Source organism: Brachyistius frenatus, unplaced genomic scaffold (assembly GCF_029030835.1).
Source record: "Brachyistius frenatus isolate BFR_SWC_R1_liver_20210118 unplaced genomic scaffold, ASM2903083v1 Contig_10, whole genome shotgun sequence".
Lineage (NCBI taxonomy): Eukaryota > Metazoa > Chordata > Actinopteri > Embiotocidae > Brachyistius > Brachyistius frenatus.
The window spans coordinates 3,995,185-4,009,223 of record NW_027210609.1 but is presented as its reverse complement, the minus strand read 5'-3'; the positions used below and the strand labels follow the sequence as shown (position 1 = coordinate 4,009,223).

Below are 14,039 nucleotides of genomic sequence, written 5' to 3'. Positions count from 1 at the left end.
TTCCCCTGCAGGTGTTGGCACGGCCCAGCCGAGGGAGAAGTTATGTAAAGACCCTTTTTGTTTGAGTTTCTATTTATTTGAGTTTGTCAGGCACTTTAAACATCAGTCCTTTGCCACTTTGTGTAAAAAAACAACAACAACAGCCTGTGTGTGGGAACTGACAAAAAAAAAGGTAACGCCTAAAATGTGTTTATGCAGCACCAAAAGGTGAACTGGAAATGTTACGTTGCTTCTAACCTCTGAGTCGGTGCACTTGGATGAAAAAGGAAGACACATCAGTGCAACCAATTTAAGGTCTCTGCATGTATCTCCAAAGTTCATGTATCTCCAAAGTTCATTCATCTCAACTGCGTGGACGAATGAATCAAATATAGAAAAATACTTAACATACAGTATATGTGAAAAACTAATTAAGACCTAATTTAACATCATGTTATTTAATGATTGTGCACCGTCAGACATAAAACAGGTGGAAGGTTTCATTGTGAAATAACTTTATATACTTTTAGGGCTCACTGTAAGATACATTATGTTACTCTCAGTTAATTCTTTTAAACAACAGGAGTTTCTGATGATTTCTGTAATGTGTTTGGCTACCACAAACTACCATAAATTCTGAAGAAAAAGTTGAGTTAAAAGCCTTTCTTGATGTCTCTACTATAGAAACCAAATGGACTGAATCCTCTGTCATTTAGCTTAAACTTGATGGTGTCCCAGAATTCAATCACAATGAAAAAAGATAAACAATGCTATTATTATTCTGACTACTTCAGAGAGCTTGGTGTGTGAGGATGTGGCTGACATTTAGGTTCTCATTTCTGAAAGGAAAAACCTTCAAGGACCATCTTGGATTATTAATTACATTACATTTAGCTGACGCTTTTATCCAAAGTGACTTACAACACACCGATGGTACACCATTGGGAGCAACTTAGGGTTCAGTGTCTTGCTCAGGGACACTTAGGAATGTGGACAGGAGGAGCTGGGGATTGAGCCACCAACCTTCTGATTAGTGTGCGACCCACTCTACCGTCTGAGCCACAGCCTCCCCCATTAATATCTAAGAGAAACTGCTTCAGCAGGCCCATTCAGCAGTATCTTCGAAATGACACGTATCCCAAAACAATATGAGGGTACATTCACTGTGCACTTAGGAGGATAATTATCTTCTGCTCTGAAAACGTATAAAAACCTGCACATTAGCAGTCAACGCTAACAAACCCCCAGACATTTGAAACGGTTCATTATCATGGCAGAAACTGGAATCACCTTATAGCTGTTGCCTTAAATTTGTGCAGCTCAGTGCTATATATATATTTTTTTTCAATTAATAAGCTTCAGTGGCTCCAAGTCATTAAATCTATGACATTACACTTAATGTAAAAAGTAGCTTACATGACTCAAGATAATCCATTTATTTTTTGCTGTGCTTGCTTCACTTAAGTAGCAATATTTATAATGAATAGGGAAAGCTTCTGTTTCTGTTACAAGTTATCTAATGTTAGTCTTCAAGACAAACACTAGAGAGACGCAGATGCCTCTCTTCCTTTTCCTTACCAGAGCGAGAGCCTTTGCAGCTTCCCTGTGAGCCTTTGTTGCTGCCAAGGCTGTCCCCCCTGGTAAGGATGGAGATGCCAGAGAAGCTGCTGGCTTTAGTGACGGGTGGCCGGAGGGTGCGGTTGGAGCTGTCTGAGTCGGTGCTGCTCCAGGGCCGTGGCTCCAGGCACTTCATGTCACTATCGGTGCTGCTTTGACGACTGCTCGACGCCCGGCTGGAGCTCTCACGGTTCCCTCTGCGAGACGACAGAACGGGGGAGGAAGAAGAGAGCAAAAAGAGGTGAAATGACGGGGATGAAATGGGAGAACGGGTGGATGCAGAATAGCAAAAAGAGTTGAGAGGTAGCAAGTGATGGATATGTGCAAATTACAGAGATCACAATTCAAGAATAGTCACAGGAAAGAGACAAAAATGTATAAGAGCAGGATCAGGAACGTGTATAAAAATAAGATAAAAAAAAATTAAAAAAAAAAAAAGAAAGATGGGACACGTATAGGAGAATTTGAAGCAGAAAGATGTGTGGGTGGAGGCAGAAACATAAAGACGGTGAAAGACAGAGTAGGATAGAAAGGGGAGAGCAGAAGAGCAGAGTCAGGTCATCAACAACTTGGGAGGACGCACAGTTTGACGGGTTCTAGGATGGGGCATTCGACATAGATGCATATAGTCTGGTTTAGTGTAACCACGGTACAAAGTCAGGCAACATACCACCAGACGATATTACCTCCAATTTTAAACGTACGGCCACCCACACATTCACACACACAAACCCATCCACGTAAGGAAACACACATGCAGGGAGAAAAGATGCTCCAAACAACAGCAGGGTGTAAAGAGGATATCATAAGATGAGACAAACGCCCATGAATTCGCGCCACACACACACACACACACACACACACACACACACACACACACACACACACACACACACACACACACACACACACACACACACACACACACACACACACACACACCATTGAAGATTGTAGACACCATTCACATAAAATGACTTACAGAAAGAGTACTTGCAAACATACATGTCACACATTGAAATACAGATAAAACAGTAACACATGCACTTAAGATCTGTTGTATTGAAGACAAGAAAGGACAGAAACACGACACAGGTACATCTTTTAATTAATACCTGATGTACACACACAGACACACAGACAGACAGACAGACACACACACACACACACACACACACACACACACACACACACACACACACACACACACACACACACACACACACACACACACACACACACACACACACACACATTAAGAGCAGATGTACATCAACACTCAGACACACACTAGCTACAAAATAATCACTTGCTACCACTGGTTCACCACTATGGTTCTGTGAACTATATTGCTGTATACACACTCATTGTGTTGTTGTGATGCTGTCACTCTGGATAAAGGTAGCTGCTGAGAAAAATCAATGATCACACTGTAAGCGCAACCACCACTCTTTGGAAACCCCTCCATCACAAGTGAATGGTAGGGTCTGCCGTTGACATGTCAGCATTAGGAATATTATCATTCTGTTTGAACATGTTATAGTGTGCTTGTGCTTTCGCTTGGGGGGGGGGGGGGATGAATCTGAATGAAATTTAAATTAATAAAGGAAAATGTTACATAACGCTATACGTACAAAGCTTAATGTAGACAGAAAGCCTCGCAGGTGAACAGAGACCTACGACTCCGCAGTGAGGACAGCAGAGAAGAAGAAGAAGAACAGCCAAGTCAGCTGTTAGCACCTGCTTTTTTCACCCTTTAAGAGGTGGAGGTGGGTTATAAACAGAGCGTGTCCACGTGGAGAGAACACAAGTCGAATGAATTCAAAATATGTAAGACAGATTGTGGGAATCTCCATGACGAAGACAGGGATGCGGTAAGGGTTGTAAAACCCGACTAAGAGCGAGTAAGTGTTTAAAGGTGGCTGCGGCTCATAAATATTTGAGAGCGACGGTAATTAATGGAGGATCTATTTTGAGGCCTCTCTCTAAACAGCCCGTTTTATGGAAGGGTGGGTGCTCTGACATTCTCCGCACAGGCAGCTGTGCACTTGCTCGCTTCACTCTGCAGACAAAGATGAGTGCAGGATGAGCGAGAGAAAAAAGAGGAGGAGGAGGAGGGACTCTGCTGTTGATCACATGATATTCCCATCTCCACTCTCTCCTCACGACAGTGTTCCCCATCACAAACAGGGAGGATAGGCTGCTGCTGTTGTTATCTGCTTTATACTCTTTGTCTTTTTTAGGTGCTGAATTAACCGAAGAGCTTCTTGTTTTGGTTCATTTGAATTAAAACCTGTGATTTTACGGCTTTGTTAGTTTAACAGCATATATCCTGGAAAAGATGTACATCTCATACCGTATACTTGATACGAATGAGGGGCTTCGGTTATTATGTTTGTTTTTAGCTGTAGGGACAAAACTTCGATCATCCATATGAAGAGTGTAATTTCAGATTCCATGTGAAACGCAGATTACATTTCTACAAACAGCTGAAGTAAAAGTTATAAAAATGGAATTAAGAAATAGGCACCAAATAAGTGGATTGTTCAGAGGCTGGAGATGAAAAATGTGATCCTTCGAGTTACATGAGAAAAATAATTCGATAAAAAAAAAAAAAAACTTTAAAATGAAAGAAGGGCTGTGTCAAAAAATTAATCTCAAAAAAATTACATTACATTATGCACAAAACAAAAAGATTGTTTACAAACAGCAGACAAAAACACTATCTATTACTGCAGTTCACAGCTGAAACTGGTCATTTGTTGATTGATTAGAGAAATGATGAATGTCTCTCAGTTAATAAGTTCCTACTTCTAAAATGTGAATATTCACTGTAAATTGTACACAAACTGAGTAAAGCGAGTACACAAATAAGCCAAAACATAAATGACCACATGTGAATAATCCTATTATCTTGTAACGAAGGATCATTTTTGGCGTACAATACATGTTAAGTGAGATGGGAAGATTTAAAGACCTGCGTGACACTATTGTCACAGCCAGACAACTGAGTCAGGGCACGTCCCGAACAGCAACGTTTGTGAGGTGTTCCAGGTGACAGTGGTCAGTGGAGGCAAAAGCCATTTAGAGGAGACAGGATGTTTGGCGATGTGTTCAAACAACTCAGATCTGTGACGCCTCCAGTCCACAACATACAGCACTAAAAAGACCTGCTGCTAACGTCTTGGTACCACAGGGTGTCTATGGAAGTCTTATGGACTCCATGCTGTGGTGAGTTGAACCAACAGCATGTTAGGCAGGTGGTCGTAGTGTTTTTCAGTGTATCTTTGCGTTTTGATCGGTAGTTGGACAAAAAAAAAAAGGCAACACTAATATGTCAACCTGGGCTCCTGGAAATTGTGTTGAGAATTTTGCATTATTTTCTAATATTTCAGAGACCAAAAGATTGATTAATTGATAAAATAATGAGATTATTGATCAATAATTAAAATAATTCTCAGCTGCAGTCCATTTGCACTTTCCAAAAATCATGATGAGTCATTTATTCACAGTCTCATGTTTGTTTTCAGCTCAACTTCATTGTCAGTTGAGCAGCACTATTGCATGTATGCACTACTTCCATGTTTTTATGTACTACTATGCAACAGGTGACATGTTCACAGAAACTACAAGACTAAAGTCAACCACAAAAAACAAACAGGTTACTGTGAAAGCGATGCACTTACTCTATATAAAAGTGTAGTTGATGGTGGATGGATGGAAGGGTAAGTAGGTCAATCAGTTCCTAGTGAAACCACGAAGCAGCCATGCATGGGCCATGGGAAGCCCCACGGTGCAATGCTGGAATAGCCATATATCAGCCGACTACACCAAGCAGAGATAATAACCACCACAAGTCACCACTATCATCACCAAACCACTTTCAAAAATGGGCATGGCAACACACAAGTCAGTCAGCAGCACCCCAATACCTAAAGATCTGCCTCCTCTTTTGAGAGCTAGAGCAGTAGCCCTCAGTGGAAAGTCTGTTGGGGTTAACATTAGGAGAAAATGCTGGGGTTACAGGACTGCATTGGAGAACAGGAGAGGGTTTTAAGAAGGGTGAGATAAAGAGGGGTGGGAGGTAGATGTAGGCACAATGTAGAACTTTTACCCCTGAGACAAAAAATAAAACGCACACAAGGCAGAAATTTGACTGTTGAAAAGCCCACGCTTCCTCGTTCCCTCTCTCTCAGCATATTATGTCCTAATCTTTCAACCTCAATGTCCAGGGTGCTTCAGGATGGAGGCTGACTGTAGCTGCCTTATTCCTAGAAAATATTTGTTCCACTACTCTACTCTACTGCTTTCACCATAAAATATCAAAGATACAAAATTTGGAAAATTTGGATCATTTGCCAGGAGATGAATAAGTGTATATGTTATTTAATAAATGCTGTTTTTGTTCATTTTTCCTTTATAAGCAAATGTTATATAAGACGACCATTGTCAGAAAGGTCAGATTTGTACAGGAAATGAATATACAAACATTTAAACTTGCTATGTTTATGTGATAATATCAGCCTACCTTTCAAAACTCAAACCTAACAAGCAAACAGTATCAATAATGGGAGTGGAGGGAAATGTCTTATAAATTACATACACTGAAGTCTCCATGAGGATGCATCATCTTACCTGTTGTCATTGATGTATCCATTTTGAGAGGACTGTAAGAAAAAGGACACCTGCACATTATGAAAAGCATCATTCTTCCAGGGGCAACATTTCTTTGCATATCAACCTTTCAGAGGTTTTCTGGTTTGAATTCATTTTAGAGGTCTGGAACCCCTCAAGGGAGGGTGACATTCATTTATGGTTACAAGATGAATGTGAAATAAGTCTTTCTAGTCTTTGCTCATTTAATGGCAAACATTCTACCTTTTAACCTCTTAAGTACTCTAGAAACGGTTATTAATAAACCCTCTAAGAAGATAAAAATCACTTTGAATGAACTGCTTACAACTCATTTACTGCAACTGATTAGTTTGATTTATATTGAGGGGTCACAAGCAGAAAGCACTGGGAGCCACTAACTTTAAGTAAAAATTATGCTTTTTTTCTGTTCATGAGGCAACAGCTAATGTGTGTGAAATGTCTTGTAATTTAATTTAAATCTTTCCTTCCAAGTGCTTCACACCCTGTGCAGTTTCAATACTTACTTCTCGGGCAAAGATCCGGTCTCGTACCCGCTGATATTCTTCCTCTCGCTCTTCAATGGATTTGCTACGCCGCCCGTCCTGCAGTGGCACACGGATCTAATATTTGGAAAGACAGCAATAATAATTAAAAAAAACATTAATCTTAGGATTTAATGTGCTCAATCGACAAATATATTCCAAAACCGCATGTAAATACTGATGTAGTCACACTCAGTGCGACCTGCTGTAAAGGATTACAACAATAGCATGTGAGGAAGAGCAGATGTCTGCTGTCAAAACAAGACTGCAGAACGGAAACTGCGCAAAGTGAGTGTTTTGAGGGATGGAATCAGCGTGGGTGGGTTTAACGCCACAAATGTGATGGAACACAGAATCATACACAGGAATATAACAAATCTGTCCAAGCAATAGGTGCCAGAGAAGTGTCAGTGCTTCAAACAAACACTGCTGTAAGGAATACAGCAGCATGAGAAACTTGCTCTAGATATTAATAAAAAAAATGTATAATCCTTGATGTGATGATCAAACTGCTTCTGTGGTTCAAAATCTCAGGTTTCAAAACCTCAGACACTACGGTTGAACGTGTTTGCAAGAAAGGTTTCAAATTCCTTCAAAACAAATGGGAAAGTTGCTGTTGTGACTTTTATAGCTGAAATACAAAGTTGAATCATGTGTTTTGTGTTATTACCAAGTCTGACGGCACAGTGGATGGATTCAAGTTTTACTAATCAAAAAGCAGTGCTTAAGGCTCACAAGCTTTGTGGTTAGCATATATGGATAATCCCAAATTTTATGAGCACCTCTGCCAGACATTCTGTTGGTTCTTTACGCCAAAACAGTTTGCTGTTGGATCTGGCACCGCCATGGCAGCAGCAGATCCTTTAACTGCAGTAAGTTGTGAGCTGGAGCCACCAAGGATTAGACTTGTTCTAGGATATCCCAGAACACCATGCCTCCTATTTTTGGGTTAGTCCCTCCCTTGACCTCTGTCACTAGGTATTCACCACTGAAGCACCCTACAAGCCCTGCCATTTTGGAGACGCTCCAAGCCGGTTAACTTAACAGTTGTTATGAGATAATTCATGTTATTTATTTCATCTGCGACAGGTCACAATGTTTTGGCTGATGGATGAATGGGGAATCGGCGGTATTGGGGGAGATTTTATATGCCTTGCAAAGTGAAAACTAAACTGTAGGGAGATACGGCTTAAAACGGTTCTATATGCTCACCATGTTGGTGATGTTGGAAATAGAAAAGGTGGAATCGAGCCATCTCCAATTCTAATTCTAAATTCATCATGAGCGATTTAACAAAAGGAACAAAGGGGAAAATATTTTGCATAGAGGAAGCCCAACACCTTGGTCCAACCACATATGTTTTTTGGACTTAAACAAAGCCTTAAAGTGGAGCCTGAACTTCCTCCATTAGTGGGATCACTAATTGTCAGCTCTTGAAATGAATGCAGCTTCACACCCTCCTGCTAACTATAACAATGTTCAGTAAGCACTGATCAAACCCTGCATTTTCTAACGCATAACTATTAATAACAAATCTATTTAGCCTTCTCCTTTATTTGAGATAATTAAAGGGTTATTTCTGATTATTAACACATGGCTGGGCCCAGATGATGCTGTAGTGATGTTAAAGCTACTCCATCCCACTACTGCTCCCACTTCCAGTTGCCCAGATAGTCTGTGGGCCCACACTGAGTGTTTGACTGACAGCTAAGTTGCCATCAAAAATACACTTTGCCAGGTAAGAAACAGCCTTATGTCATCAAATCCTGTTAGAGAAACATCTAAGGGATCCATCTAGAAAAGCTGCTACCTGCAGCAGCAAGACCACTTTACTGAAGGACAACATTTCTAAGTGATTTAGACTTTAAATAGTTGCTTTTAAGGTCATTATGAAAGATTACATGAAGACAAGCTCGTGGCAGTTCTTTGTAGTTTAATGACTAACTCAACTGATGGTTGTAGCAATGATGGCAGTATTAGGGGGAGGAACGTGTAAGAAGAAATAGTATATGTTTAGAACAATAAGTAGGTGTTTTCAAGTATCTAGTGGTAACAACCAGCCTACCTGATTATCATCTTTGTCCATGCTAGCATCATCTCTCTTGAGGATGAATTTCTTCTGGAAGTCCATATTTCGTTCATCCTTAATGTGTTCAGAGAACCTTTGTTCTGGGCTGCAGAGGAAGTGAAACAAAAAAAAACAAAAGTAAGCTAACAGCAAAAGTAACGTGTTTAAAAGCAGTTTCACATTGAATGTGGCAAATGGTAGCAGCTCAGAATCTGAATATCAAATCTGCCCAGACTTCACAATTGGCTCTTCAAACATTCATTTGGAAAACTCTGACATTTGAACTTTTAACAGGCTTATCAGGAAAAAAAAAAAAAAATCCTCTAAACATGGACACTGACACATTGGTTACACCAAGTAAGGGCTTCCACATTTACCGTGTATGATTTTAAACTTCACCCAGAAGAGCTACCAACACTAAAATAAGAATGGATAGAGATCAATGCCCTCTATGTTAGTACAAATGGTTAATTGTGATACTTTTTTCTATAGATTTGGTCAAACTGCATGTTCGACTAGATGGTTTGTATGTCACAGTTGTTATAGATGTTAAAGAAAACTTAAACAACAACCTGTTGGCATGGAGACGGGAATGAAAAAATAAATAAATGAACCACTAGTGATGCATTTACTAGCAACATATATTTCACTCAAACGCTGTGGAATAAAACTTAAAACAGCTGGTAGATAAATTACTGACTTCCTCCTCTTTGTCTCATGTTCACACTAAGGCCCTGATTTACTAAAGGTCTGCATGTGTAAAATCACGTGAAAACTCCACAGCACCCGCAAAAAAATGTCCAAGCTGATTTCCTAACGACGTGCGGTGAGGAGTGCGTCTCTCAAATGTGCAATTTTGCACACGTCCATTTCGCGGGTTTGCCTGAGTGCATATGTAATATTGAGCATTTCTACTTGAAGGTGCAAAACACGGGGAGAGGAAATGCAAATAAATAAATTTGGCACCCGCAGCGATATTTACTTAACCTGACAGTAGAAATGGGAGAAGTGATTGCGTGTCTATTTTAGCACGACTGAAAGGTATTAATCAGGTCTGCAAATTTGGAGAGACGGCTGCTCTTATTGTGGCGAGAAAGAGACGCAGAGAAACCAACGAATTATCGTACGTTATCGTATTAACGATAATCAGAGGCTACACTCACATGCGTGTGTTGCCCGTCTTGTTGATGATGACAGCTTTGCCCGTCTGATCCACGTTGTGGTCCATCCCAAAGTAGGCAGCCACGCGGTGCAGCAGCATACGATGATAAGAAGTCATCTGGGGAAACTTCTTATACTGGTTACTGCAAGAGACGCCAATGATGAAGTTGTGAGTAGAATGTTATTTCCACACAGCATTGCAAAGAAGTGCTAAATTACTACAATCTAAGTTTTTTTTTTCTTGCTGTTAAATTCTGTCGTGTTTACTCCAATAAATAGCAAATCATTTGAGAAAATAAGGTTATGTTTCACATATGTATACCCCATAGATTTGCTTGTTAGGGTTCTATAAACACTTTTATAGATGTTTCACTGGGCTTCCTCAACCATCCCATTAAACTGTATTCCACACATTTTTTTTAAAGAACAGTGGCCAAAAGTCCAATTATGTCATTTTTGAAAAACTCCTGTAATAAAAAGAAAGATGTTGCACAAAAATTATCCTCTTCATAAAGGTTTGAATTCTAGGTGGCAAGCAGGATGCCTCACTTAATGGGGCAATTCATTGGGCTCTATTGTGTACAAGGAACTTTAGCACTTTGAGAATTACTTCAGATCATAATGTGCAAGTTTAATAACAATACATTCATTACAGGGAAACAGAGAGAAATACAGAGTCGTAGCCAAAAATAAAGTAAGCCTAAACCTGCCGCATAAGGGATAAACATGTCAACTACAACTTGACATAGGTGCATTTATGTTATTACCGCAGCAATCTATAAATAACAAGGAATCCATGCAGGAGGTCTAAATTTAAACACAAGTGAGTGTTACGAAGAACATGGCTTACTTGTCGTCGTTAATGAACTCCAGGATATCTTGTTCTAGTTTGAGCAGCATCATTCGATCCCTGGTGGGCCAAAGAGGGAAGGAGAGTCAGTGACGAGAGCACAGCATATCACCACCGTGTCATTATGACGAGATCCTTCCGAACTTTAAAAGATGAGGTTTTCCAAACTCTGCCTGCGCTTTTTAACATCTGGCTGCAATCATCTTGCCATTTTTGGGGAATACAAAACAACGTGTATCAACATCTCAAGCAGAAAAGCATGCAAAGGGTGAAGGTCAGTATTTCGGCTGCCAATTTTCCACAGCAAATGCGAGGACCGGCGATGATCGAGTGCAATTGGAAATTTACCCTCAAATGGTTCTACAAATATACTATTGATGATCTTTAGTGTTTTTCTTTAACATTGTGGTTCTTTTGGCAAATTAGATGATTCCACATCATGTCAGTGCAAGTTGCCACCAATGCATCTAAAATATTACTAAACTGCATCTCATTCTGTTTGATGGAAACTAAAAGATGAAGTGTTTGTTTAATTTGTCTGATGTAAATTATTTTCATATGTTAATTAGTCAGTAGAAAGAAAAAGAAAAAAGATAAAATATTGGATTATATTATCAAAAAATATTCAATTAATATACAAATTCAATTGATGTACTGTATTTCCATAATTTGTTTTGTTTGAACCGTATATAAACATACATGTAAATGAATAAATCTAATAATATAAACAGAGACCATTATCCCACTTCATTCACTGTTGTGTTCTTTTTTTTTATAACGACCATGTTTATCAGTGTTTTTCTCATACCTGGGATTGTTTTTCAGTGTGTTGACCAAAAACTCATGAACATCGATTCCCGTGGAGTCAGTGTATTCCTGACTGGAGTCTATCAAAAAAGAGAAAAAAAGAAATGGGCGGATGAGGCTGAGATGTGACTAAAAGGCTGAATGAATGAGTAGAGAAAGAGAATGTGGCACTTTCATAAAGGACAAGTTAGAAAGAGCAAAGTCACAATGCTGCAAAGTATATGTTCTAAAACGGCACCCTAATACAGCAGCGACGACATTCCAGGTTTCTCAGGAAGGACAAACATTGGTAGCAAATAGCATGAGACGCCAGCTCGCTGTTCTTCCTCCACATACACACACAAACACTCTCTTCAGGGGATCAATTTTCACTATTTTCCACTACTCTAGACAGTTGGGCGAGCCATTTCATCTCTGCTGCTCTCAGTCTAATGACACCTGAGGGCCTCTGCAGAGACGGAGACTGAGGTAGGTAAATGAGGAAAAAAAAAAAAAGAACAGGGAGGGGATCCCATTGTTATTAAACACACAGTAGACATCATACCAGCATGTAATAGACATGATATGACGAAACTTTTTTTCAAATTTAACCACGCAGGATTTTAAGAATGACACCAAAACCGACGTGGACACATGTTTGATTAGGTTTGATGACACCAGCTCCAAAATGCATTTAAGCACCTAATCTGCATCTTACCACGCGACAACATCTTTCGGGGAGTCTTGTCCTTCTTCTCCTTCTCTTCATTTTCATACTCGTCCTTCGAGGACTTTTCCTCTTCTTTGTCTGATGGACAGCTGATATGAAGCTGGATGATATCCTGGAAACATTACATTACTGTGAGAACAGATGTCACAATTTTAAATTCTAATGTTCTTTAGCCATTAAGAATTTCTAATCCTACTGAAAACACTGGTGTATTCAAAAAACAAACTGTAAGCTTGAGTAACTCTGGGTTATGGACTGAGGTTACTGTAAATGGATAGAGAAGAGGAAAGGTACCGAATCTGGGGGTCCATCATTGGAGAACGGACCAGAGGACTCCTCACACACTGCTAGACTCCGCACCAGCTTCAGTTTGGCATTCGACTAAAAAAAAAAAAAAGAATCACATGAATATATTATCTTCAAGGCTTGATTGTTCTAAGAGATTTAACCATTTTAAATTTAGCAAAGCACTTCTATATGTTTTTTTTTCAGATTTGATGTCCACATGAACAAATTGACTGTTTCCTGCATTAACAGATCATTGTAGTTTACAGTAAACAGCAACTCTTAAAAGAAAAACAAAAGAAAAGTCCACCTGTCCTATAAAATACAAATAATTTTATTTGTTAAACAAACCATGGCGTGTGGTTTGAAAAACAAAATTAAATCCAACTATTAAAAAATGTCCTAATCATCTTTTATAACACTCAATGCAGGCAGTTAAAGTACTGAGGTAAAACGTATTTTGTGCAATCACATCATATGTAGCTATGTGTGTAATACCAAGTGTTTTTTTTCACCTGACATTTTGATGGGAAGAGAAAATCCTCTGCCCTATATTTTAAAGGTTAGCTGTCTTTTGCTGCACCACATAAAGTTCTTTAGTAACTTTGCGTTTTCATCGCATAAACAAGAGCTTAAATATGACTCGAGCCCTTGTATGACTGTAAAGCTTACGTAAAACCCTGAATAACAACTAGTAATAGCGTTCCCTGAGGAATGGGGGAGGAGTTATGGAAGAGAGATATGGAGAACACACCAGGCTTTGAGACAACATAGCTGATAGGGACAGGTTCCCTTTGTGGATAATGTACTAAAACCAATAGCACAATGAAATGATTGAACTTTTAGAAAATATTATTACAGAGACAAAAGTAGTTTGAGCTAAACCTCTTTACAGTAAGCATGGCATGCCACACCAGAAAGCCTCTCTCAAAACGCTCTCCAAAAAAAAAACCAAAAACTGAAATGATCACGTATGAGCAAATACTGCCTTGACATCTTTATAGATGCACAGCAGGCTGGGAAACAATGTGCATATGTCTTTGGGTTATAAGCAAGGTAAAGTTAGTATAAGGGAACTACAGAATACTGTATTGGAGTAATTATTAGCATTTTCTTGCTTTAAAGTAAAATAACAGTTGCTTTAGACAATGATGTGTTTCCACAGGGTTCACAGCTCTGTACACCTATAGCTTAGGTGTAAACGATAATGCTGTTCCTCTGTACTCCACACAAATTATTTACACTGTTCATGAGTCTTTTGGCACAATGTATCTATTTATTTAGCAAACCCATATCTATTTTTCATATTTAGCTGGATATAGCATATTATTTTCATACTTTTAACCAAAAAGGTGGTCCAAAGTAGTTGAGAGTATTAGAAGTTTA

General features: G+C 39.3%; 1 protein-coding gene across 10 annotated transcripts in view; it reads right to left on the bottom strand.

Moving 5' to 3' along the window:
• The window catches only part of LOC138616566 (R3H domain-containing protein 2), a 54,942-nt gene that overhangs the window by 16,180 nt on the left and 24,723 nt on the right, over nucleotides 1-14,039 (bottom strand). For 4 of the 10 annotated variants that reach the window (XM_069690964.1, XM_069690970.1, XM_069690967.1 and 1 more), the window contains exons 6-15: nucleotides 12,663-12,749; nucleotides 12,357-12,480; nucleotides 11,661-11,739; nucleotides 10,853-10,912; nucleotides 10,005-10,145; nucleotides 8,839-8,947; nucleotides 6,756-6,851; nucleotides 6,232-6,281; nucleotides 5,529-5,582; nucleotides 1,558-1,793 (exon numbers count right to left, since the gene is read on the bottom strand). In XM_069690964.1, the coding sequence (XP_069547065.1) occupies nucleotides 1,558-1,793; nucleotides 5,529-5,582; nucleotides 6,232-6,281; nucleotides 6,756-6,851; nucleotides 8,839-8,947; nucleotides 10,005-10,145; nucleotides 10,853-10,912; nucleotides 11,661-11,739; nucleotides 12,357-12,480; nucleotides 12,663-12,749 (1,036 nt within the window). The remainder of the gene's footprint in view (nucleotides 1-1,557; nucleotides 1,794-5,528; nucleotides 5,583-6,231; nucleotides 6,282-6,755; nucleotides 6,852-8,838; nucleotides 8,948-10,004; nucleotides 10,146-10,852; nucleotides 10,913-11,660; nucleotides 11,740-12,356; nucleotides 12,481-12,662; nucleotides 12,750-14,039) is intronic. The other 6 variants (XM_069690966.1, XM_069690971.1, XM_069690968.1 and 3 more) reach the window with 3 other exon arrangements.